This window comes from Trachypithecus francoisi, unplaced genomic scaffold (assembly GCF_009764315.1).
Source record: "Trachypithecus francoisi isolate TF-2019V2 unplaced genomic scaffold, Tfra_2.0 Lachesis_group0, whole genome shotgun sequence".
Lineage (NCBI taxonomy): Eukaryota > Metazoa > Chordata > Mammalia > Primates > Cercopithecidae > Trachypithecus > Trachypithecus francoisi.
The window spans coordinates 66567857-66595389 of NW_022681453.1; the positions used below are offsets into that span (position 1 = coordinate 66567857).

At 39.4% G+C, this 27533-nt stretch overlaps 2 protein-coding genes and 1 long non-coding RNA gene across 7 annotated transcripts in view; 1 reads left to right on the forward strand and 2 right to left on the reverse strand.

Moving 5' to 3' along the window:
* The window catches only part of CCDC58 (coiled-coil domain containing 58), a 55077-nt gene that overhangs the window by 3518 nt on the left and 24026 nt on the right, over positions 1 to 27533 (forward strand). The window contains exons 2-3 of one of the 3 annotated variants that reach the window (XR_004437076.1): positions 23996 to 24113; positions 26708 to 27377. The gene's annotated coding sequence lies outside the window, so the exon portion shown is untranslated. Of the gene's footprint in view, positions 1 to 21031; positions 24114 to 26707; positions 27378 to 27533 lie in introns of those variants that run through there. The other 2 variants (XM_033211034.1, XM_033211033.1) reach the window with 2 other exon arrangements.
* Positions 526 to 26981, reverse strand: FAM162A (family with sequence similarity 162 member A). 3 transcript variants are annotated; one of them, XM_033211036.1, is made up of 6 exons: positions 26844 to 26981; positions 10786 to 10908; positions 8987 to 9095; positions 5635 to 5743; positions 3205 to 3302; positions 526 to 1869 (listed from the first exon to the last, which is right to left on the reverse strand). In XM_033211036.1, exons 1-5 carry the CDS (start codon positions 26875 to 26877, stop codon positions 3210 to 3212), a joined length of 468 nt encoding a protein of 155 aa, XP_033066927.1. In that variant the 5' UTR covers positions 26878 to 26981; the 3' UTR covers positions 526 to 1869; positions 3205 to 3209. The 3 variants fall into 3 exon arrangements, with proteins under 3 accessions (XP_033066927.1, XP_033066926.1, XP_033066928.1); XM_033211035.1 differs by lacking the exon at positions 526 to 1869 and having other exon boundaries at positions 3052 to 3302; XM_033211037.1 differs by lacking the exon at positions 526 to 1869 and having other exon boundaries at positions 3052 to 3302; positions 26818 to 26956.
* On the reverse strand, positions 18300 to 26816 carry LOC117083419. The gene is made up of 2 exons (XR_004437078.1): positions 26681 to 26816; positions 18300 to 21032 (listed from the first exon to the last, which is right to left on the reverse strand). It is a non-coding gene; the product is annotated as an uncharacterized LOC117083419 (long non-coding RNA).

Here is a 27533-nt window from a genome sequence, read left to right on the forward strand (position 1 = left end):
TCCTGGCTAACAGGGTGACACCCCGTCTCTACTAAAAAATACAAAAAATTAGCCGGGCATGGTTGCAGGTGCCTGTAGTCCCAGCTACTCGGGAGGCTGAGGCAGGAGAATGGCCTGAACCCGCGAAGCGGAGCTTGCAGGGAGGCGGAAGTTGCAGTGAGCCGAGATAGCGCCATTGCACTTCAACCTGGGCGACAGAGGGAGACTCAAAAAAAGAAAGAAATCACTGATGGAACCATCCACTGCCTGCCTGCCTGTAATTACAGCTGACAGCTGAGTTAGGTTTTCTTGTCCCTATTATTTACCAGTTTGTATTGAAATGCTTTCATGGGCTGTGTTTCCAGATTATGAGTTCTGTGGAATCAGGAAGTATGTCTCTGTATTGTATTCTTTGGCATTTTTGTATAGTAAAGGGACTCAAGTAATGTTTGAATGACAGTGAAGGATACAACTTCATTCCTTGCCTGCTTTGATAAATTTTAGTAATAAATTCCCAAAACTATCATGATGATTAAAAAGTAACCGTAACCTCATATATTAACTTTATTCAAATAGCACCTACAGGAAATATAAAGTAGAAAAATATTTCTGCCCACTTTACCTATGGAGACATGATAAACATGCAAAAAAAAATCTAGAAATTAAGCAAAAAATAGTACATTTAACTGAAAGCAACAAGGGCAAAACTGTCCTCTTTTGTAGTTTATGGTACCTTAGAGTAGTGCTCATTAAATTTTGTTTGCTTGATACATTCTGAGGAATATGAGATATCAGAGTTACTAGTAGGGGATGAGTGCTATAAGGCTGGTATGTGAGGGTATTGGGAGAAGTAGGGTTAATTAGGGGCAGATCTTGAATTCTGGCCAAGAAACTGCTATATAACCCATAAAGAGATAGTCACTATATGTTATCAAATAGGAGAATGACACAAAGGAGAAATGACTGTGTAAATTCCTGATGCATAGTAACAGTTGTGAGCTTCAGTTTAATGAAATATTTGTAATAAGAACGTTTGGCCAGGCACCACGGCTCATGCCTGTAATCCCAGCACTTTGGGAGGCTGATCACTTGAGGTCAGAGTTTGAGACCAGCCTGGCCAACATGGTGAGACCCCCGTCTCTATGAAAAATACAAAAATTAGCCGGATGTGGTGGTGCACACCTCTAATGCCAGCTACGGAAGAGGCTGAGGCACAAGAATCGCTTGAACCCAAGAGACGGAGGTTGCAGTGAGCTGAGATCATGCCCTGCACTCTAGCCTGGGTGCCAGAGCAAGACTGTCTCAAAAAAAAAAAAAAAAAGGTTTCATTAAATTAAAGCTCATCAATGTTACCACGTTTATCATGTAAATCTCCAAGATACAACACATTTTTGTTGTATTGCTCTATGAAGTGGATTACTTATTTTTAAAAGAAGTTCCGCATTAAAATTTATCCATATTTAAAACATTGGTGTAGGTGTCTCAAAGTAAGAGAAACTAATTTTCTAAAATGTACAAGAAACTATGCTTTTTGATAATAAATTTGCAAGTGATAACTTGATACCTACAAAGAAGCTAAGGCCAAATTAAAATAAAAGTATATGGACAGACATCATAAACATCCTCAGATAGATTATCAAGCTATAGGTAGTATGTTACATTTTACTGGGTATTTTTATTTGGGAAAAAAGTGCCCAAACAGCTGCATGTATTTTTAATCTCTCATAACTGAGAATCAGCATGTTGGCGTGGCTGTATGTAGTAGTCATCCCTTACCCTCTGGGGATATATTCCATGCTTTATGAAATGGATCCTCATACCACATCCTTTTTAATACAGGCTCGTTGCAACATAATTCCTGGATTTTCAAAATCCAGCAAACACGGATACCTCTGCTTCTCTGTTTTGGCCTTCATAGCTGCTTCCTCTCTCAGACGAGCTTTCTTTTCTAAGTTCAAGCTTGTTAAAGTCTTGGAATATATCCCCAGATGCCTGAAACTGTGGATAGTACCCAATCCTGCATATACTGTTTTTCGTATACATACATACCTATGATACCGTTTATTTTATAAATTAGGCACAGCACAATGCACTTTGAGGCAATTATTAAATAAGAGTTACCTGAACACTAGCACTGATTCCACAACAGCTGATCTGATAACAGAGACGGCTAGCACATATGGTGTGAATACACCAGACAGAGGGATGATTCACATCCCAGGTGGATGGAATGGATTGGCAAGAGATTTCATCATGCTACACTGAATGGTATGCAAGCTAAAACTTATGCATTGTTATAGAAATTTTCCATTTAATATTTTCAGACCTCAGGTAACTGAAACCACATAAAGCAAAGCCGTGAATAAGAGGGGACTACTGTAATGACTTGTCATCCATGAATAATTAAGAAGCATGTGAGAATCTATGTTTAAAATAGAAACCTGTATTCATACCTAAATATGAAACAACTCAGTATCCCAAGGTCAAACTGTAAATGAGATATACGTGAGGTGCAAATACTTCTCTTTTAACAATAATAATACATGAGATTTTTGTAATTGAGAAATTTAGCTTCTCAGGTGGTAGGAAAACAGCCAGTTGAGAATTCTAAGGCATGAAGCTAAGAGGGTGACTTGTGTTGACCCCAAGCAACTCCATGATGCTGGGATTTCTAAGTCCTTAGAAATTCCTGGCTGGACCTTGTCAGGATGTTTAAAAAACTGTTCTCCTAAAAGCCTCTATTTGGCAGCATGTTCAAAGATTATAGAATGTGGTCTGGCTGCTTCTCAGGGCTTGCTCTATTAGGGAGCAGCCTCCCCACCAAATACACCAAGACATTTGAGAAGGCTGGCCCTCCAAGCTGCACCTGGGCCATATACTCAACTGGCCTTCCTTATCTCTACAAAATGAGTTCGCCTGTGGAGAGGTTACTTTGGTAATGGGAAGAGAAGTAAGATATGGTACCTACTTCTCTAAAGAGTTGGTATTCAAGTTGAAATAAATTGTTTCATTTTTGTCCAAAAGGCTGAGAGGCTACACTTTACTTGGATCAAAACAATAAAACACAGACAGTCATTATTTAAGAAAATTTATTTATACTTCTACAGCAGAAATACGGAAACGGTACAGGTTTGGGCAAACCATGCTTTATGAAATGGATCCTCATACCACATCCTTTTTAATACAGGCTCGTTGCAACATAATTCCTGCAGCCAACACGGATACCTCTGCTACTCTGTTTTGGCCTTCATAGCTGCTTCCTCTCTCAGACGAGCTTTCTTTTCTAAGTTCAAGCGTGTTAAAGTCTCGTTTCTTTGGGCAGCCTAAAGCAAAAGAGATTTGAACAGGTGATTTGTATGCTGGTCAGGGGAGGGTATCTTTACCTTGCATTGACGACAGCAGGTTAACAGGGCAATAGAGGCATGGAGTCCTCTGCTGTTTGGACACTGGGCGTGGCAGTCTCCTCCATGTGCTTCAACTTCCTCATATGCTTCAACTTCCTCGTACTTATCCATTCAAGCATAAGTAAGAAGTGCCACACCTCTCCTTTTTCTTCCCTTCTGGCCCCTTTCTTTCAATCTTTATCCTCTCCTTTTCTCATACTTTCTTCTCATTCCACCCCACTTCTCTTTTATACTAAATACCTTCTCATTGCCATTTCTATCCCATTTTTCTTCTTTCACTTTTCTTTGTTGCTACCATTTCTCCTTCCCCAATTTATCTGCATACTCAGACCCTTCTAGTTCCTCACTTCTCTTTTACCAAAAACATTCAGCTTTGCAAATTCCAGACTTTACCAAAATACTACCATTGACGATTTCCACGAGTATCTGTACTACAATTCCATCCTTTGAGTGGGGGAGGCAACCGTCCTCTTCCCTCGTTTCCCTCCATGTAAATGGTCAGATTTCTATGAAGCTTACATACAGGTCAGTTTCAAAACTTTTATACCAAATAAGTGAAACTAGTACCCTAAGCTGATATTTCCTCCTATTTGCGTAATTTCATATGTAAAAGAATTGGGTATATGGAGGGGGAGGAGAAAGGAAAGTTGACGGTGAGAGCAAAATACACAATGGCTAATTTTTCTCTTCCAAATCACATTAAGTTAAAAAGTTCTCCATTCCAGTCGCATTTATGGAAATGCAAATTCCATAAAACTAAAATGTTACAATTTCATGGTAAAGAACAGGAGAAGAACTCTCTGCAGTACACAGCATGTAGCCCTGGATGATGCTAGAAGTGATTCCAGGTGAATAATTTGCTTCTGGAATATTTAAACTCAGCTAGTACAATTGAGTATACAAAAGCAATGCAAATTTCTCAGAATCCTAGAAGTTTACAGTCCTGTCCACATGTTTCTGCTGGTTTTAACCTGAGAACTATGCATGAGAGGTCAAAGAGGGAGACAAGAAAAAATGAAGTGGGGTAGAACAGAGTTTTCAAGAGAACTTCACCCAGCTCAGCACATCTGCCCCTTTGTACTCCCATGAGGTCAGCCTAAAATGGTCAGTATTTCCATTTAACTACAAGACTGAAGACAGCCAAAAGTACATTTCCTTTTACTTTGGAATTACTGAGGATAAGAAAGTTAAGAGTGGGTATGTAGAAGAACATTTTTAGTATCTTAAAGTAGTTGTAAGACATCTCTTTCCACATGGAAGCTGTGATATACAGAATCATACATGGTATTAAAAGAAGAATTTGACCAAAGCTGTGAATATAAAAATAACTATAGCTTAATAGCAAGATAGTATAATATGAGGTTTGGTATCCTGCAAACTTAGGTCTAAATTTTTATCTTGCCACTTGTTAGCTATGTGAATTTGGGAAAACTATTTACCTCTTAGGGTTATGGGGGTGATTAAGTGAGCTTAACAGTGCCTGTTACATAATAAAGCACTCAATAAATGGGAGCAATTTTCCTATTACCTGAATTGGGTCTAGGTTCACATTGTGGCTCGTCATTAGGGACATGTGTGGCCTTGGGCAAGTTACTAAGGCTTTCTAAGCTATAGTTTTCCTCATCTACAAATGAGGCCCTAATAATACTTATCTTACAGTGTTTTTGTGAGGTTCAGACAAGATATCAGCTAGAAAAGTACCTGGAATGCAGTGAGTGTCCAATTAATGATAGCTATTAATTATCATAATCTGTGCTAAAGATTTCTGGACTTGCATTCCTATGTACTGCTTAGGAGCTATGGTCCTTAGACATATGGCCCTGTCTGGCTGAGCTTCAAATAAAGAACCCTGCTAGGAAAGCTCACCATGATGAAGGCAGTTATGGTGAGGGTAAATACACTTGGGTACCAAGAGCAATCTGGAAATATGCAATGGGTTATTAAATATGCCAGTGTCATATTTCTTAATTTACATTATGACATCTGTCATCAGAAACACTTTTTAAATTTACATTACACAAAATGAATTTAGTCCTTCTTCACCACGCCAAAGTTAGGATTTGCTATTTATCCCCAAGGATGACATTCCAGGCTGGTTCCCAACATGTCTTATTTTTTTGCTTATCTTTTCTCATGTAATGTAGAAAGTAGCCTCCTCTTCTCAGAGGGTAAATACAAGGGTCAATCCTTTATTTATTCTAGGTTTTTGGTGGAGAACATACACACTGGATAGAGAAAAACCCCTTCTCACCCTCTTGCCCTGGATAATCATGACGATGCATCCTATCACTGTCAGGGCAATCATGAGATAGCTGATCTTCACGCGGATCTTGTTCTTTGCAGCATCAAGCATCTCCAACCTAGTAATACAATGAGATCATGAGAGAAAGTTATTAACTTTTCCCTTTCAGAAGTTGTGCAGGAAAAAAGTTGTGTATAAATTCAAAATATTGTAGTGTCTATAAATATATATAGGGAGACCTAGAAATCTCTTTAAAAAGGGCCTAGAGATCTCATAGGACTTTGGGGAGGATAAAGCATTTTTAATAACCCATTTATATATAAAATACAAGATAGCACACAATTAAGTACAAAAGTAATAAAAAGTGAAGTCATGAACAAAGCCAAAAAAAAAAAAAAAAAAAAAAAAACATGGGCAAGGCATATTAATCTATACTTGCTATGGTGGACCCCAATTTCAGCTCTCAGGTTTCCAGCCAGCCTATAAATGCTGAAAGTGAAACAGGTAGCCATTTCTCCCTGAGGTTCTTAAGAAGATATTATGTGATCTAGTCATCGTCTGAAAACATCTTAACAGATACTACAATAAGCTTCATATGTTTCAACACAAAGCACAATTCAGAAAGATCAAACATTGGAGAAAGGTGGCCGGGCGCGGTGGCTCAAGCCTGTAATCCCAGCACTTTGGGAGGCCGAGACGGGCGGATCACGAGGTCAGGAGATCGAGACCATCCTGGCTAACACGGTGAAACCCCGTCTCTACTAAAAATACAAAAAACTAGCCGGGCGAGGTGGCGGGCGCCTGTAGTCCCAGCTACTCCGGAGGCTGAGACAGGAGAATGGCGTAAACCCGGGAGGCGGAGCTTGCAGTGAGCTGAGATCCGGCCACTGCACTCCAGCCTGGGTGGCAGAGCAAGACTCCGTCTCAAAAAAAAAAAACAAAAAAAAAAATTGGAGAAAGTTAACCAATGTGCTCCATATACCCAGCTTTTTTCTGTCTTGAACCCTGAATAGATTTGAGAATATCTAAAATAGTAGGAAGGTCCTTTAAGCAATGCTCCTTAATATTTATGTTTTTAAACTAATGTCTTGCTAAAATTGAGTGACAGTGAACTTGATATTGTGGTCTTTGGCAGGTGCCAAAGTGCAGCTTTTCTAACCTATCCACTGAATACAGACCCATGTGCCTTAAAAAAAAGTTGATGGTTGGTTCATCAGTCTTGTGTGAAACCTAAGAGGCTTAACATAGAAGAGCCTAAAGAGAAGGCCAATCTACCTTGGTGATTTTGCAAGCAGGCAGTGAGTCATGGTTCTATTTTTAATTTACTTTATTTAAAGAGATAGGGTCTCACCATGTTGCCCAGGCTGGACTCACAATCTTAGACTCAAGCGATCCTCCTCCCTCAGCCTCCTGAGCAGCCAGGGCTATAGGCATGCATTGCCACACCTGGTGGTCACGATTCTGTTACCTCGATGTCTGGCAGAACCTCAAGGCAGGGGATGTGGAGCCCTTATGGCGCCCAAGATTAACTTCTGGCCCTCTCAGTAGATGTGTAAATAGGAAGTGATTATCTCTAGATGGGATTGAAGTGCTTTCTTTCCCCTGAGATATTTAACATGTATTACTTTTAAAATGGGAGAGGATTACTTTAAAAATGCTTGGAAGGAGGCAAAGGATCTGGGATGTTGCAGGTGGAAGGAGGAAGATGAAAGCATGTACAATGTGATGTAGGAGCTGGGACCTGTGAAGCAGCACGTGGACGGGGTTCTCCAGGCATTTAAGCTGGGCCTGCAGGCTGGCAGGAACCCAATACAACTGCTAAGGACTGTCAAATTGGTCAGTTAGGAGCACCTGAGATTCCACTAACTACAAACTGACTTCCCATGTTGATGGTATTTTATGGGATTTGAAGTGCCATGATCCTCATGAAAAATAATCCATCCCATAGGGAGTAACAGGAACGGGCAAGTTAAGCAGTGCCTGTTCAGAACTACCAGTGCAAGGATAAATGGCTGCCCAGGCCCAGAAAAGACCCTTCCAGAGTGATTCATGAGGCAGTATTTTGGGCCTGAGGGGATCTTGGAACCAACTATTAGGCAGACTGAAGAAGGTGTTCTACAACAAAGCCTATACAGCATCTGTTACGGCCATGGGTGAATACCAGCTTATTTTCTGTTGGTATAGGAAGAATGAGGGCGTAGGCAAGAACCTGATGTCATGGTTATTTCCAGTATTCTCTTATTACCCAGAAGAATACATGACTTGAGCTAAGAAAAACCAGGGCTTTCCTGCTGAAATAATTCTAGTTAAAGTAATGTGCTATCAATTTGACTGGCAGAAGCAGAAAAGCTCTATTAAAGTTGTTGTAAACAGAAACTAAATACTACATATTTCCCTGGGAAAGAAATCCTGAATGAGCTCAGATCTTTTTCAGTCATGACTTGAAACCAGAGACCAGAAGATCCAGGAATAGTTTCTTGCTGACAGGGAACTTCCAGGAGCTTTGTCCAAAGTCCCTGTCCCTGAATAGGATGATGCTTCACAGGAGATGACATCTATTTCTCAGAATCTCTTTTTAGCCAAGGTGCCAGCCAGTCAGGGTCTTTAACATGAGGCTAGGGCACTGGTTCTCAACCAGGGGAGATTCCCACCCCCCTGGTGCCCCTTGGACATTTGGCAGTGTCTGGAGAAATTTCTGGTTGTCAGCGCTGAGGCAATGCTATGGGCATCGAGAGGGCAGAAGCCAGGGATGCTGCCAAACATCTTCCAACAAATAGGGCACCCCCCGCCACAAAGCATCATCAAGCCCCAAATATCAATAGTACAGAGTTGAGAAACTGAGTTGGAGGAACCTGCACTCATTATCTACAAACTCTGAAAAATTTCCAAGATCCCAGCCAAGATCCCTTCCCTTAGGTTTAAGGAAATTGGTGACAGGAAGCACTCTTTCCTGAATTCCAGAGTGTTGCAATTAAATACTTTTATGTCTAAGGTTGAGTACTTAAATGGATTTGGGGGAATATAGTCATTGTCAGTGGTACTTAATTTATATACCTAGATTAAAAACAAACTTTAGAAAAAGTCACACTTCTGTAGCCGGGGGATGAAATCAAATAATCAATTGAGTTCAGAGTACCTGACAGTTCTTCACCAGTCACTATGTAACATACCAATGATAAGACACAGGTTTTCTAGCATTGTTTATATTCCAAGTACTTACCAAAAATAAAACATTTGGAAAAGTGAAAACTGTTTTCAAATTTGGTTGAAAAGTTTTAAACAGCTGGAACTCAGAGGCATTGTTTTTCCCTTACATTAGTGAGAAATGAAAGCTGCTTGTAATACTAAATTCAGCACTCACGAGACAGTCTCTGGGATTTCATCTTCCTTTTTGAAGCGACCTGACCATATCAGCATCTTTTTCTGCCAATCCGTAGGTTTGTGTAAAGGCACTCTGTGGCTGTAAGTGCCTACGAGAAAAACCAAACAAGGAATCTTACGTGTTTGAGATTATAACTCTCAAATTTAATAACAAAAATGGTATTAGTGCTTTTTAACTAGTCACTAAACAGAAACAGTGAGAAACTTCAAGTTAATTGGAGCTTTATTTGCATGGAATTTCTTAGGATGCTTCATTTTCCAAATAAGATTATAAAATCCCATGAGGTAAAATAAAAGCATTATTTCCCAATATAAGCCTCATCCATTGAAAACTGAAAGAACATCAAGAACAAAAATATGAAGTAAGGATGAACAAGGAGGGAACAGTGAGGAGCTTGTCTGACTTCAGTAAACTAAGAAAAAGTTTGTAAGGTACAATCAGATTTTACCAGAGCTTGAATGTCAGGCTAAGGGGTTTAGAGTTGATTGGGAACTACTGTACATTTTGAAACACGGAAGAAACTAATGTTTTAGGAAGGCTTACTATCTGTACAATGGATGGAGAGAGAAAAGGGGGACAGGGTAGAGTGGGCAAAAAGTCTAAATGGGAGACTGTAATACAAGGGTGAGGGGATATAGTCTGAACCAGAGTTACAGCAGTGGGAAGAGAGATGAAGTCAGTCTGAGGATGACTGAAAGCATGTGGAGACTGCTTAAGACAAAGAGGAAGGAGTCACGAGAACATCAAACTTGGATTACTAAGACAACAGCAGTATTGTAACTAAAAGAAGACGGGAAAAGACCCAGATGAGGAAGGAAAGAGCATGAATACTACTTAAAAGATTTGTTGAGTCTGAAGGGAATATATGCCATCTGAGTCATTTCATTAATAAGTAGGGACTAGAGATAAAAATCAGTGCAAAGGGAGAGCCAGTGAGGGTAATAAGCAGAAGGTCCTACTTATATTTTACGTAACACATAGTATCTTAATTTGGTTCATCTTTGGAGTTCTTTAAAACATAATTTCTGGACTACTATTTACTTTGGTGCATCCATTCTCCTAGAGAAAGCTCCAGTCTGGGCCGGGTGCGGTAGCTCGAGCCTGTAATCCCAGCACTTTGGGAGGCCGAGACGGGCGGATCACGAGGTCAGGAGATCGAGACCATCCTGGCTAACACGGTGAAACCCTGTCTCTACTAAAAAATACAAAAAAAAAAACTAGCTGGGCGAGGTGGCGGGCGCCTGTAGTCCCAGCTACTCGGGAGGCTGAGGCAGGAGAATGGCGTGAACCCGGGAGGCGGAGCTTGTAGTGAGCTGAGATCCGACCACTGCACTCCAGCCTGGGCGACAGAGCGAGACTCCGCCTCAAAAAAAAAAGGAGAAAGCTCCAGTCCAACCGTAGAGGCAAGATGAAAATGACAAATGGTGAAAATGAAGAAACCACTGTGCATGTGCCCATAACCAGTAGGAGTACAACACTGGAGGTCTGCTGTAGGAACATGGGCCTACGTGTGAGTAAAACATGAGAAGTATGATGTAGGACATGAGCCTGCATATGAGTAAAACATGGGAGGTATGATGTAGGAACATGGACCTCCCTCAGGCCTCCCACACTGTGCTCATATTGGTCATGTGCACACGCACAATGTAAACACAATGTATTCTCTCTACATGGGAGGGTATGATATAGGAACCTCTCTCTTTTGGGTTCTTTTGATTCCAAGTTTTCCTACTCCTTGGGAGCTATCTACTCCATAAATAGAAAAAATAAAAACTTACGGGATGGAGCTCTGGGACTTTCCTGTGGTTTTATGCAAAATCCATTTATTATCTTCAAATGAGAGCTTCTGGTAAGCCTTAGAGATGAGGAAACATCTCTTTGACATAACCTAAAACAGCTTCCTAAAAAAGAGAGAAAAATGTTTCAAAGAAAGAAAATGTGATGTTTTCTCAAAATAAGAAATACCTGCAAGTTACGTTTCATTTATAAAAATTAGTTCATTTAGGAAATGAATTTACTATATGTAAGATACACATACTATATTTAAAGTGCTATGCCTGATGCTCTTTTAAAATATAAATGTTTTATTGATTAGGAAATTAGGAATTTACAACATAAAAATGTTACCAGCTGCAAATTTTAAATAAGTACTTCCCACATGTGTCTTATCATAACAATGGCTCTGGTGGCAATATTATGTATTGTGGCATCAGGGCTGTTGAGGTGAAGATTAGTAACCTCCCAAAAGTGATAAACTAGGTCACCAAGTTGCCAATACTATGCTGATAAACTGGTTAGGGGGCTGCAGTGGTTAGCAAGAAGTAACTCTAGAAAGCCTTGCTCCTTGTAAGCCACAAATCCCTAATTAGAAATCAATTTTAGATGTAGTTTTGAACTAAATATAACTTTAAAACTATATATATAAGAATATATGTAGTTTATTTTAAAATTTTAAACTCAAAGCACAGATAGAGAGTAGTATTACGAACCCCTATATACTCATCACCAATGATTGCTATATGACTAATAAGTATCATTTACCCTCTATAAAAACCCTGGAAGACAACCTAGGCAATACCATTCTGGACATAGGAATGGGCAAAGATTTCATGATGAAGATGCCAAAAGCAACTGCAGCAAAAGCAAAAATGGACAAATGGGATCTAATACATTTAACTTTTACTGTGCAGAAACTAAACAGATTCTGCAGAGCAAAAGAAACTATCAACAGAGTAAACAGACAACTTACAGAATGAGACAAAATTTTTGCAAACTATGCATCTGACAAAGGTCTAATATCCAGCTCTATGAGGAACTTAAACAAATTTACAAGAAAAAAAACACCAGCCCATTAAAAAGTGGGCAAAGGACATGAGCAAATACTTTTCAAAAGAAGACACACATGCAGCCAACAGGCATATGGAATAACAAGTAACATCACCGATCACTAGAGAAATGCAAATCAAAACCACAATGCAATGCCATCTCATAACCAGCCACAATGCCTATTATTTAATTTTTAGATATATACTATTTTAATCAGACTACACTTTCAACATTTTACAGATAAAATTATAATCACCTGAGCTTTTAAAAAATAAAAATTAGGCACAAATACACATATTCATAATTGCACTGGCAAACAGTTCTTATGAGATATTTAAATCTTTGTGAAAAGATAGCCCCCTTCTTTTCCCATGTGCCCTCAAGTCAAGCCTGATCTCTCTCCCTGTCACCCATAAAATCTCACTTTATGTTCCATGAACCAGGATCGCTAACCTGAAAGAAAAGGAGTTCTCTGTCATATGTTTAACAAAAGCACACAAAATAAGAGATACAATCAGGCGAATATTATTAAGTCACTCTTTCATCATGAACATAAAATTGTAATTCTACTTTTGTAAATTTTATCAACAGATTCTCAAATGCCACACTTGATGTATACATATAAGAATAAGAAAAAAATAAATGAAAAATGCATTTTCAGATATATTAAACAAAATCACTGTTTTATGAAAAATAAGCAAAGTAGTATTACAGTTATTACTCAACTTTCAAAAGGTAACATAAATATAAGACTTGTTGGCAAATATTAGGATAAAACATTTTCATATAAATATCAAGTATATATGGAAAGCAAAACATAAAGATGTATTTATGATTTAAAATAATCTGTGCACATCATGAGAATATTCAAGACTCTATTGAATTTCTTCCCAAACAATGAACATCTGTATATAGTAACTATATTCTCAGTCTTGCTTTTTTTTTGAGAAGGAGTTTCGCTCTTGTTGTCCAGGCTGGAGTCTAGTGGCACAATCTTGGCTCACCGCAACCTGTCTCCCAGGTTCAAGCGATTCTCCTGCCTCAGCCTCCCAAGTAGCTGGGATTACAGGCACCCGCCACCATGCCCGGCTAATTTTTTCGTATTTTTAGTAGAGATGGGGTTTCTCCATGTTGGTCAGGCTAGTCACAAACTCCTGACCTCAGGTGATCCGGCCACCTCAGCCTCCCAAAGTACTGGGATTACAGGCGTGAGCCACCGTGCCTGGCCATTCTCAGTCTTTATTTATTTACTAAGTTCTGGGATACATGTCCTGAACGTGCAGGTTTGTTACATAGGTATACACATGCCATGGTGGTTTGCTGCGCCCACCAACTCGTAATTTACATTAGTTATTTCTCTCAATGCTATCCCTCCCCAACCCCCCACTCCCTGACAGGCCCTGGTGTGTGATGTTCCCCTCCCTGTGTCCATGTGTTCTCATTGTTCAACTCCCATTTATGAGTGAGAACACGTGGTGTGTGGTTTTCTGTGCCTGTGTTAGGTTGCTGAGAATGATGGTTTCCAGCTTCATCCATGTCCCTGCAAAGGACACAAACTCATCCTTTTTTATGGCTGCATAGTATTCCATGGTGTATATGTGCCACATTTTCTTTATCCACTCTATCACTGATGGGCATTTGGATTGGCTCCAAGCCTTTGCTATTTTTTTTTTTTAATGGAGTTTTGCTCTTGTTGCCCAGGTTGGAGAACAATGGTGTGGTCTCAGCTCACTGCAACCTCCACCTCCCAGGTTCAAACAATTCTCCTGCTTCAGCCTCCCAAGTAGCTGGGATTACAGGCACCTTCCACCATGCCCAGCTAATTTTTGTATTTTTAGTAGAGACGGGGTTTTACCATGTTGGCCAGGCTGGTCTTGAACTCCTGACTTCAGATGATCCTCCCACCTCAGCCTCCCAAAGCGCTGGGATTACAGGCGTGAGCCACCGCGCCTGGCCAGAATGGCTACTATTAAAAAGTCAAAAAATAAGGGATGCTGTGGAGAGGTTTCAGAGAAAAAGGAACACTTATATGCTGTTGATGGGAGTATAAATTAGTTCAACCATTGTGGAAAGAAGTATGGCGATTCCTCAAAGACCTAAAAACAGAACTACCACTGGACCCAGCAATGCTATTACTGGGTATATCTCCAAAGGAATATAAATGTTCTATCATAAAGACACATGAATGTGTTTGTTCATTGCAGCACTATTCACAACAGTAAAGACATGAATCAACCTAAATGTCCATCAATGGTAGACTGGATAAAGAAAATGTGGTCTTGGCCGGGCGCAGTGGCTCAAGCCTGTAATCCCAGCACTTTGGGAGGCCGAGACGAGCGGATCACGAGGTCAGGAGATCGAGACCATCCTGGCTAACACGGTGAAACCCCGTCTCTACTAAAAATACAAAAAAAACTAGCCGGGCGAGGTGGTGGGCGCCTGTAGTCCCAGCTACTCGGGAGGCTGAGGCAGGAGAATGGCGTAAACCCGGGAGGCGGAGCTTGCAGTGAGCTGAGATCCGGCCACTGCACTCCAGTCCGGGCGACAGAGTGAGACTCCGCCTCAAAAAAAAAAAAAAAAAAAAAGAAAATGTGGTCTTTTCTTTAGGCCGGGCACAGTGGCACATGCCTGTAATCCCAGCTACTTGGGTGGCTGAGGCATGAGAATTGCTCACTTGAACCTGGGAGTTGAAGGCTGCAGTGAGCCTAGATCATGACAGTGCACTCCAACCTGGGCAAGAGTGAGCCTGTCTCAAAAAATAAATTAAAAAAATAAGAAAATGTGGTACATATACACCACAGAATACTACGCAGCCATAAAAAAAGAATGAGAGCATGTCCTCTGCAGGAACACAGATGGAGCTGGAGGTCATTCATTATCCTTAGCAAACTAACACAGGAACAGAAAACCAAATACTGCATGTTCTCATTTATAAGTGGGAGCTAAATAATGAGAACACATAGACAGACAGAAGGGAACAACAAACACTGGGGCCTATCTGAGGGTTGTGGGTGGTAGGGAGGAGAGGATCAGAAAAAGTAACGAATGGTTAGTACCTGGGTGACAAAATAAACTGTACAGCAAACCTCTGTGACATGAGTTTACCTATGTAACAAACCTGCACATGTACCCCTGAACTTAAAAAATTTTTTAAATATCATTTCACCTAAACTCTAGCTATTATCTACCCCTTACTGGATTGTTTTAAAGCAAATCCCAAATATTGTATTAGTTCATCCATAAATACTTCAGTATGTATTTCAAAATCATATCTGAAATATTAATATAATTTTACAATGTTCCTTAATATCAGTATATTATGATCAAATCCTATTAAGATGAAATTTCTGATAGGCTCATTTTTTTTTTTAGTTGGCTTATTCAAAATAGGTGCACAAACTGAATATGGCTGATGCTTCCTGAGTTTCTTTAAATCTATAGGTCTCTCCTCTTACATTTTTTAAAATCATTTATTTGTTAAAGAAACCAGTCATTAGTCCTATAGAGTGTCCCTCAATTTTAGATTTTGCTTATCACACCCCCATGGTGTTGTCCAACATACTCTCCAAACTCCTCTATTCCTTGTAAACAGATTTTTGAGGCCTGAAAGATTCAGATTAGATCTTTTCGCAAGAATGTCATAGGTGGTAGGTACTGTGTATGTCTTATTATGCTACATCAATAGGCATATGCCAATTTTGTCTCTTTTCATATTAAGATTGATCAGTAGATGCTATTAATCTGATTCACCTTTTATTAGGTTCCCCATCAACCTTTCATCTATTTTTTTTTTTTTTTAGCAGACAATGGTGATTATTACCTAGATCCACTTATTTCATTAGGGATTGCAAAATGGTGGTATTCTCCCCTTTCACATTAACTATTTGGTTATCTTAAGGCATAAATCATGCAGAAAATGTGGAATAAATGCTGGATTATTGCCCTTTGCCAGTTTTCAAATGAACAAATTGGTTTTCTTGCAACTGCCTTATGTTGCATTTTTACACCTGTGATGTGCTCTAGACTATTTCAGTTGTTCCTTTTAATCCCATCTTTAGTTATTGAGAACCCTTCTAAATTGGCTCTGGAGTCCTTTGAACACATCCTTAGTGGTAATTGATAGCTTTCTTTCTGACAAGATATTCCAGACTGATTTTAAATGTTTTCTGCCCCTGAGTTGGAATCACACATTCCTCCCAATGGGCTCTGGTTCTTTTAAAGAAATGTTTTTAGAGACTCCTTATGGGGGGCTCATTTTTTTTCAGTTTGTCACTGTTTTTGCCTCTTCAGTGAATAAAGCTAGGACATACCTTCATAAAATAAATACATTTAAGAAATTAGTTTTAATTAGGAATTCTTACCTTCAGCTTTAGCATGAATAATTTTAATTAATTAAAATCAGAAGCAGAGACAACCAGAAATAGTTTTGATCAGGTGGGAGAAAAGGCGAGTAATTCTGATCTTGGGATTGTGGTGCAGATGAGGCCAGGTCTGGTATAAGCTCCTGAGATCACAAGACATCTAAGAGCCCCTGAATCTCTAGGATGTGGAAGAGTGGAACAGAAATGAAAGCTGGAAAGGCACCAGAGATAAATCTGACTAGGGCCTTGCCACTATATGATGCTCTAGATGATAGAAATTGAATGCCCAAGACTTGTATTGAATGCAGTAAGAGTGTGTGCCCTCAGACCTTTGTGGTTAAAAATGAATTTGCTAGTGGATAAAAAGACTGTGCCTTGGAAGTTCCAAACTCCCACTTGGGTGTCTTGCAGTCTCAGAGTTTGGAGCAATAAGGGGAGGTAAGAGAGGCAGTAGGAGTAAAACATGGTGACAGAGGCGGTTTTCCCAATGATAGTGAAAAGCATCATTTCCTCACTTTTCCCCCTTGCTGTTAAAAATATATATATATCTTTTGAACATAACAAGTTAAAAGATACTACTGTGGACTTCTCATGGAAATATGTTCATGTTTAAAATTTTAAAATACTTTCATTGATGGATAATTCCCTATCATAAAACTCACTTTTAAAGTGTGAAATTCAGTTTTCATATATTCACAAAGTTGTGTATTGATCACTACTATCTAATTCCAGAAGACATTCATCAACCCAGAAAGAAATCCGGAATACGTTAGCAGTCATTCCGTTTCCTCTTTCCCCCAACCCTAATTTGATTTCAGTCTCTATGGATTTGCATATTCTGGACATTTTATATAAATGGAATCATGGGGGGAAAAGAAAGAGAGATCAGCCTCTTACTGTGTCTATGTAGAAAGAAGTAGACATAGGAGACTCCATTTTGTTCTGTATTTGAGATGCTGTTAATCTGTGACCCTACCCCCAACCTTGTCCTTGCAAGAGACATGTGCTGTGGTGACTCAAGGTTTAATGGATTTTGGGCTGTGCAGGATGTGCCTTTGTTAAACAAGTGCCTGAAGGCAGCTTACTGGTTAAAAGTCATCACCATTCTCTTAATCTCAAGTACCCAGGGACACATACACTGCCAAAGGTTGCAAGGACCTCTGCCTGGGAAAGCTAGGTATTGTCCAAGGTTTCTCCCCATGTGATAGTCTGAAATATGGCCTCGTGGGAAGAGAAAGACCTGATCGTCCCCCAGCCCGACACCCATGAAGGGTCTGTGCTGAGGAGGACTAGTACAGGAGGAAAGAAGGCCTTTTGGCGGTTGTTGGCAGTTGAGATAGAGAAAAGCATCTGTCTCCTGCCCGTCCCTGGGCAATGGAACATCTCGGTGTAAAACCCGATTGTATGCTCTGTTTACTGAGATAGGAGAAAACCGCCTTACGGCAAAAGGTGGGACTTGCTGGAGCAATGCTGCTAAAAGGTTTATGGAGATGTCTGCATATGCATATCAAGGCACAGCATTTTCCTTTAAACTTATTCATGTCACAGAGCTCTTTATTCATGTCTTACTGCTGATTTTCTCCCTACAATGATCCTATTATCCTGCCACTCCCTTATCTTTAAGATGGTAAAGATAATTATCAATAAATACTAAGGGAACTCAGAGACTGGTGCTGGCATGGGTCCTCTGTATGCTGAGTGCCGGTCCCCTGGGCCCACTTTTTCTTTCTCTATTCTTTGTCTCTGTGTCTCATTTCTTTTCTCAAGTCTCTCGTTCCACCTAACGAGAAACGCCCACAGGTGTGGAGGGGCAGGCCACCCCTTCAGAATCATATAACATGTGGTCTTTTATGACTGTCTTCTTTTACTTATATTTTCAAGGTTCATCCATGCTGTAGCATTTGTCAGTACTTGATTCCTTTTTATTGACTAATTTTATTCCACTATACCAGAGTTTGTTTACACATTAGTCAACTAATGGACATTTGGGTGGTTTCCACTTTTTGGCTATTATGAATAATGCCATTATAAACATTTGTGTACAAGTTTTTAAGGAACATGTATTTTCGTTTGTGGGGTATATACTAAGGGGTGAAATAACTGGGTGATACAACTCTCCATTTAATCATTTAAGGAATTACAAGACCATTTTCCAAGTGGCTGTAACATTTCACATTTTCATATCATGAGGGTTCCAATGTCTTCACATCCATATCCACATCTGTTGTTCTTTTTGATTATAACTGTCCCAGCAGGAATGAAGTGGTATCTCATTGTAGTCTTCAGTTACATTTATGTAATGAGTAATAATGAGGATCTTTTCATGTACTAATTGGCCATTTGCATATCTTCTCCAGAGAAATATCTATTTAGTTCCTCTGCCCATTTTTTTTAAGTAGGGTTATGTCTTTTTATTTTTGAGTTGTAAGAGTTCTTTCCTTATCTGATATATAATTCACAAATATAGTCTCCCATTCCATTGAGTATCTTTTCACTATCTTGATGATGTCTTTTGAAGTATAAGAAAATTTAATTTAGGTGAGGTCCAGTTTATCCATCTTTTCTTTTAATGCTTGAGCTTTTGGTGCCATATACGAGGTCACAAAGATTTACTCCTATATTCTAGAATTTTATAGTTTTAGCTCTAATATTTAGGTCTGTGATGTACTTTGAGTTACAGTAGTATACTTTATGTGGAAAGGATCCAAATTCATATTTTGGCATGTAAATATCCAGTTCTCCCAGCACCACTTGTTTAAAAGACTATTCTTTTCCTCACTGAGTTGTTTTAGTGCAATATAGAAAATCAACTGACCGTAAAGATGAGAGTGTATTTCTGGACTATCAGTTCTATTCCACTGATCTAGATGTCTGTCCTTATGCCAGCACCACACAGTCTTGATTATTACAGCTTTGTAATTTTTAATCAGGAGGTATAAGTCATCCAACTTGGCTTTTCTTTTAAAAGATTAGTTTGCCTACTCAGGGTCCCTTAAATTTCTGTATGAATTTGAGGACAAGCTTGCCAATCTCTGCAAAGGCCCCAGCTGGGATTCTGTTGGGGATTGTGTTCAATCTGTAGATCAATTTGAGGAATACTTTCATCTTAAAAATATTAAGTCTCTCAAACCATGAACATGGGATGTCTTTCCATTTATTTGGGTCTTCTTTAATTTCTTTCAGTAGTGCTTTTGCAATTTCCAGAGTACGTTTTAAACTTCATTATTCTTTTTGATGCTATTATAAATGGAATTGTTTTTCTTCATGTTTGCATCATTTATTGCCCATTTATCTTGCATACTGCAAAACTGTTCAACATTTAGTCTAATAGGGTATGTGTGTGTATGTATTCCTTAGGATTTTCTATATACATGATCATGTTATCTGGGAATATAATTTTACTTCTTTTGCCACTTACTCTTTTTCCTACCTAAATTCCCTTACGAGAACCTCCAGTACAGTGTTGAATAGAAATGTTGAGAATGGACATCCTTGTCATGTCATGGCAGAAAAGCATTCAGCCTCTCACCATTAAGTCAGATGTTAGTTGCAGGTTTTTCATTTAATGTCCTTTATCAGGTTGAGGAAGTTCCTTTCTATTCATAGTTTCTGAGTGTTTATAGTGAAGAGAAGTTGCATTTTGTCAAATGCTTTCTGTGTTTACTGATGTGGTTGTGTGTTTTTTACCTTTATTCTATTAACATGGTGAATGATGTTGAGTCAGGAGTCCTAACCTTACATTTTTTAGCATAAATCCCACTTGATCACAATTTATAATTTTTCATGTCACTGGATTCATTTTGTAGGATTTTCTTGAGGATTTCTGCATCAATATTCATAAGGGATATATATGGGTCTGTAGTTTTCTTGAGTTTTTTTGGGGGGGGGGTTTGGTATGAGGATAATGTGGCCTCATCCAATGTATTGGGAAGTGATCCCTCCTCTTTTGTATTTTGGAAGAGTTTGTCAAAGATTAATTCTATCTTTTTCTTTAAATGTTTGGTAGAATGCACAATTGAAGCCATCTGGGCCTGGACTTTTTCTTTACAGGAAGTAATAAAATCACTAGTTCAATCTCCTGTTATAGGACTTTTCAGATTTTTTATTTTTTCTTGACTTAGTTTTGGTAATTTTTGTCTTTCTATAAGTATGTCCATTTCATCTGGTTTATGTCATTTTTGGCATACAGCTGTTACCCACTCCATGTTATGTCAAACAAGTGCTGCTGATTATTTTCAACAAATGCACCAGGGAGAACACTGCAGTGAATAAACTCCAAGTCAGGTGAAAAAAGACAAGCCCTATGAATGGGGTTTCCAGCGAACTGTCAGACAAGTCAAATAGTAACAATTCTCAAGCTGGAAGTTTTGGAGAACTCTAAATCCATTCCGCCTTCTTCAGTGCCTGTAAGACTGCTGGTTTTCAAAGCAACTGTGATTTGTGAGGCTGCTGGTTTTCAAGGCTATTGTGAAGCTGAGAGAAGACAGGAATAAAGCAAGTTAAAACTCCACAAGACTTGCTATCCTACCATGATTTCAGTCTTTTTTTTTTTTTTTTTTTTGGATAAATGCTCCTCAGATTGTTACAAATGCCTGGTAATTTTCCAGAGTTCTGGAAAAGTTGCTTCTGCCAACTTCTGGCAGTGTTATCATTGCTCTTAGGTAAAAATGGATTTTCAGAGGTCCTTACTCTTGACACATCTGAAGTTGGAATCTCTATTTGTGGTTACCTGCCACATGGTCTTTTTCATAAAAGGCCTCATTTATATCCTTTTTCAGGGCTATAAATCCCAGAACGCTTTGCCTGGCTGGGTCTGGTAAGCACAACATCTGTAACACCTAGTGGAAAGGAGATAAATTAATTGCTTTTAGCTTGTTTCCTCATTTAAAACGTGGATAATGCAGTGTTTCTTGTACCAAAGCTGATTTGAGGGTTAAATGGAAAAGCAAATATGGGAGCATCTGGTAAGACATTTGAAACACAACAGGCTCTCTGTTAAGTTTATTTTTTAAAAAATATTATGTAAAACATTAACTTTGATAAAATGCTTCTAGAACATTTTTCAATTTTACCCAAATATAGTTAGGATTTCTGATAAAGGTAATTATGCAGTTATGAGGCCATGGGAAAAGTCTATGAAACTTTTCAATAGCTTTTAATAGCACTGAGGATTAAGACACAATTATTAAATCTTGTGATCCTCAAACTTTAGTGTTTTAGTGTGAATCAGAGGAATGCCTTGTTAAAACACAAATCATGAGGCTGCCTACCTCCAGTTTCTGCATCCACAGTTCTGTAATGGAGGCTGTGAATTCGCATTTCTAACAAGTTCCTAGGTGATGCTGCTACTGCTGGTTCTGGACTATACTTTGAGAACCTAGGAGTTTCTCTCCCCTAAGATGTGGTTAAACATACGTAACATAATATTTACCATTTTAATTATTTTTAAGTGTTCAATTCAGTGGCGTTAAGTACATTTACACTGCTGTGCAACTCATTACTACTATCCATATCCAGGACTTTTTCATCTCCCCAGAGAACCACTGGTTTAATGTGACCTATAAGGCCCCATCTCACACAATGCTGTCCCATTCCTCCTTTGGCAGGCACTTACAAAAGGAACAAGGTTAACTGGCAGCAAGCTAGGAGGACTCTGCTCTTTAAACAGAAAAAGAATCAATAATTATTTCGTAAGACAGCTGTCCCTCCCCATCCCTCCTAATTAGAACAAAGGCAGTTTAGGAGAACAGAAGACAAACCGCCTGTCAGCTAGCTCAGTTTGAGAAATAATACAGCAAAAAATGCTAACATGTATACTTACTATCAGTGACATCGATGTATGTTGGAGATATTCATTCAACAAAGTACTTCCTATGTGCCAGGCATTGTTTTAGGAAATATACAAAAAAGATAAAAATCTGTGCCAATAGAACTTGCATTCTACTGGGGAGAAAGTTTATATATATATATATATATATATATATATGTTAGGTACTCAGTTATCTCCATAACTTTACTCTTCCTTTGCCCTCAGGTCTTCCACCTCTCACCACCTATAACTCAATGCCACCTAAACCTACTCAATAATGCGCCATCTTTTCTGCCAAACTAACACAAATCTTTGATGGCGTTTCTGATTATTTTTCCAACTTTCTTATTTCTGACAATGAGGCAATACTTCCGTAGTCCTCAACATTAAAAAACTTGTCTTTAAGTCCTTCCTTACTCAGTATCTCCAAACTCATCCTTTCTTCAAGACACTTCCTGAATATATTCCTTTGTTATTTCCATCATCACCTCACACATCAGTTACTGTAACATCTTCATAGGTAGCAGCAGTTCAACTGGTATGTAGTTACTGTGTTAATTTTCCAGAAATGTTTCTTGTATTACTTCTCCTGCTAGATCCATTTATTTCATTAAGGATTGCAAAATGGTGGTATTCTCCCCTTTCACGTTAACTATTTGGTTATCTTAAGGCATAAATCATGCAGAAAATGTGGAATAAATGCTGGATTATTGCCCTTTGCCAGTTTTCAAATGAACAAATTGGTTTTCTTGCAACTGCCTTATGTTGCATTTTTACACCTGTGATGTGCTCTAGACTATTTCAGTTGTTCCTTTTAATCCCATCTTTAGTTATTGAGAACCCTTCTAAATTGGCTCTGGAGTCCTTTGAACACATCCTTAGTGGTAATTGATAGCTTTCTTTCTGACAAGATATTCCAGACTGATTTTAAATTCTCCTGCTAAAAGGTTTTTTTGGTTCAAATTCATTTGGTTCAAACTTCTCCAAACACCACACTTTATCTCCTATTACCTCCTGATCAAAATCCAAGGTAATCTTTCCTCTCGTAGCCTTTTTCAGACTCATTATCGCCCCTACATGTGCTCACATCACTCTCACACCCCTTTGTTTCAAGAATCTCAGAATTCTTGAAGCCAGTGGTATACTGGAGGGGGCCAGTGGAGACAAGTCCTGATTTGTAGTGTTTGCCAATAACCCTTACCATAGCAGATCTTAAGCTACTAATGTAACATCACCGAATATGAAATTGGGAAGAGACTTGAACAAAGTCAGTGGCTCCAGGACACCACAGCAGCACTTACAATCTGGTCTGTAATCTAAAGCTTTATATATATACTGTTTTGTATAGGTTATTCTGGTGTATTATATGTTTGTTTTTTCACTGCAATAAATCAGCCATAGGAGTGGTGCAGTCCATTCATTTTAGAGCCTTCACAGTATACATACAGGGCATTCATTGTGTACTCAATAAATACTTGGTAAGACCTGGAGAGGTGCAATGAGCAAAGCCAAAGGTGGGGGTAGTTAAAATGGGTATGTTCTCATTTAGGGTTGGTTAGCAAGAACAAACAGAACAATAAGGTAGCAGAATGTGATAGAAATAAAATCAGAATGGGAGCCAGGGGATACTGGCTATGTCCCAGGTCTGTACCTGTGTGATCCTTAGCAAGCCGATTCCCTTCTTGGCCCTTAAGTTTCCTTATCTGTAAAAATTAGAGGACTAGACTACCTGACTTCTAAGATACCTCTCTACTCTAATGCTCTGAAATGTCAGTTAAACTAAAAGGAAGGCAGCCCATAGTCCATTACATTGGTAACAATAATGACGATAATAAATTCATTTTCAAATCTGACCAGTCAACAGAGTTTAGGGCAGCAAAACATTCTTTCAAGAAGAAACATTCTTGTAAGGTCATTCTATTCCTTTGAACTAATAATCATTCTGTAGAAAGATACAATATCCTAAAAGTTGTATCTATTTTATTCTTTCAGGAGAAAAGAGGTGTGAAAACTCACCTTATATTTGCAGCATGTTCCAAGATATGTCCTAGCGTCCTTCGTCCAAAAAATATGCATTGCCTGTCTACTATGAGCTGAACACCAATAAGTGGTAAGGATTGAGTAAAAACAAAACAGATCTAGTGTTTACCCTCATGAAACCCAGCATAGTGTGGGTAAATGGCCATTTAGTTCCTAATCATCTGTATCAGTGCTTTTTAACTTAAAGAGCATGAACTGCTCTGAGTAGCAGATACAAGCTATGGACCCTCTCTCTCGAAAATGGTACACAATCATAAAAATTTGAGAAGTTCACAGGACCTCTCAAACATGGAAGTGTCCAGTACCACAACTTAACAACCCTGATCTACATCTACAACTACATCTACAAAATAACAAATTCGAGCTCATAAAAGCCTATATTATGTTTGCTATATTGTTTGCTAAGGGAGTATACCAAAGATTGCCAACAGAAACAAAAGTAAAGGTCCGTCATTTATAAGATTAAGCTTTGATCATCTGAAATTTCACTTACCTAGAGAATCTTATTCCAAATATTCTGGATAAATAAGGGATGCCTAGATTATGCTTTTTTTTTTTTTTTTTTTTCCCAGAGACAGGGTCTCACTCTGTTGCCCAGACTGGAGTGTGGTAGCATGACTGTATTATAGCTCAACGCAGCCTCAAACTTCTGGGCTCAAATGATCTTCTTGCCTCAGCTTCCTGAGTAGCTGAGACCACGGGTTTGAGCCACCATGCCCAGCTAATTTTTAAAAGCTTTTTGGAGAGACAGACTCTTGCTAAGTTAGCGAGGTTGGTCTCAAACTCCTGGTCTCAAGCAATCCTCCGGTATCAGCCTCCCAAAGTGCTGGGATAGCAGGCGTGAGCCACCACACTAGGCCTACATTTCTATTTGATCTATCATTCCTTTGGCTAAGGCTGCTTATTAAATCAGTCTTCTTTCTTGAAAAGCCATTTGGACATGAAGATGTACTTGCATTTCAGAACTAAATCTGCATTTCATGACTCTTTCATTTCAGATTAATGAGACCCAATTAGTCATGACAAATTCAACACGCACAGCCCCTGAATGTACAGTTTGAACAACAGCCAAAAGCACAAAAATTCCAGAATTAGAGGGTACCAACTCCTATCCTGGCTCTAACATTTGCTGGCAAAGTGATCCTGGACAAGTCATCTCTAACCTATGTTTCTTCACTTATAAAGTGTGGGAGGAGTAAGACTCACCTGAGAGGGCTGCTATGAGAAATCCAACCAACAAAATAATGTATATGAAAGTGTTTAGCTAGGAAGTGGGTGAAAGGCAGTAGGGTGTTCTGGAGTTGCTCACAAAGCATCAGATATTCGTGGAAGATCATATGGAGAGCTGCTCATATAACATCCTTAGTGTGCTATTAAACATTTTATATCTGAAGTAAAATAAATTGTTCTTAAATCACTCAAGGAATTCTGCTTTGGTTAAGTGGTCAATAGTGAAGTTTTCACACATCAGAAGTTTGCAGAGAGGCTTTGGAATTTTCAAGATGCATAAATATATTATCAAAACAAGAAGGTGAACTACTTACAATACACTCAGTATTAGTTCCAAGATGTCAAAGTTCTTTTCCTGCAGTCCATTTTAACTTTTTTACAGAGCAATGATCCTTTCACTTGCCTTGTTGAAAAGCTTTATAATGGTTAACATGATGTACAGAAGATATTTTAGGTGAATTAGTTCAACAAAACTGACAAAATCAATGAAATCATAGTACTGAGAATTTTAGTGGAGAAAGTGTTTGCTTTTAAAGGAAGCAAATATAGTAATACTCCTTAGTTTGAGACATGTTTTCCAGTCCACTCTCCACTGGAGCATCAGATAAGCTGTGTAAAGGATAACCTTGGGGTGGGGAGGGTTATATACCAAACTTGTGAAACTATGCAACATTCACTTTTTTTTTGCATTATTTCATTTACATTTACAATATACATTTATATTATTTGAATAGCCAAGTTTGGGGCTATTTTTCCTTTAAAAATTGAATTAACAACTTTTTAATAATGTAGCGCCATTGAACAAAAGATCTCTGGTACCTAGAAAAGAGGCAAAATGCAAGCCCTCTGATTTCTCAACCCCTACTATGCCAAGGCTCTGCTGGTTCTCCCAAGAAAAAGAATTAAGTTTTCATTACCTAAGTCGAAAACAATCATCACACAAATGTCTACCACCAAAACAAACTGCAGATCCTTCAATTACACACTTTCCTCCAAGAAATTCGAATCAATTAATTGTAGAAGTGTTTAAAAGTAATGTATCCTCCATTTTAAGAAAATAATTATTATTAATCTGTAAGACCTAAATCGTTGGCCTAATCAGACATTTAATGAGTGGGGAAACTTCCGACTGGAGGTTTTCTGGGATAAACTCCAGAGAGGAAGGGGCAGGGAAGAGGGAAGACTCAAGTAGAGCAACAGATAGGGGTGGTTAGGGTGGAAAGCTGAATGAATGGGTAAAAGGGAAGTCTAGGGATAGTAGGTGTTTTACAGACTGAGCTCAGGGGAGTCTGAGGACTGGGGTGAGGAGAAGGGTAGGCACGTGGGCAGTTAAATTGGTGGGAGCTGAGTGGATGGAGATGAGGGTAACTCACGGGCAGTCTCCAATATCTATCAGTAGCTGCTCACCTAGTTCTCTCCCACACTGACAATAAGGAGGCAGGATTCCGAGCAACCGAGAAAGTGCGTCATGGAATGGAGCCACTCCGGGGCCTAGGAAGGCTTCAGGATTCCCCCACCCGCAGCGGCCGGGCCAGCTGCCCTACCTCCCATAGCCCGACCGGCGTCTCACCCGCTGCCAGGAGCAGACCGCGGAGGCTCCCCATGGCCACCTACTACTCCGCCGACCAGCGCAGAACTTCGCCGGGGACGGCGGCGCTGGTGAGCTCAATGTCACCCAGTGCTGGAGAGAGAAGGACGCAGGCGGCGCCGGGGGTGGGGCGTACGCGCGCTGTGGACCGGCATGCGCCGGTGCGGGGCGTGCAGGACGTGCGCGACGCGCTGGAGACCGGCGGCGCCAGCGTAGTGCCCCTGGCGCCGCGTTCCGAGCCAGTTTTGGAAATGGTCTTGTGGAGTGTGGCTCCGTGGGTTCTTGCCCTAGCGGATATGCATCCATGGAAGGACCTGTGTGAAATAGAAGGGAAAAGTGCAACTTTCGTGAGCTGTAAACGCCCGAAATACACCAGATAAACCAGTATTCCAGTATGCCGCTCTTCCAGTGTTTTCAATGAACATACGCTTTTATCAGAAAACACGTAATTAGACTCAGTGCTCAGTGACCTTTTGGCTTTGGAGCATCCCTCAGGCAAATCTGAGAAATTAACGTGTATGTTTTCAATTTACCTATTTTCTAAAAACATTTGATAATCTCCATCCTAAACACCTTACTCATACCCACCCACTCTGCCAGAAATGCCGTTTTTCTTGACGTTTCTTAGTGGTCCCAAATGCTTAACAAAGACCCCTCTGCTCCAGGGTCAAG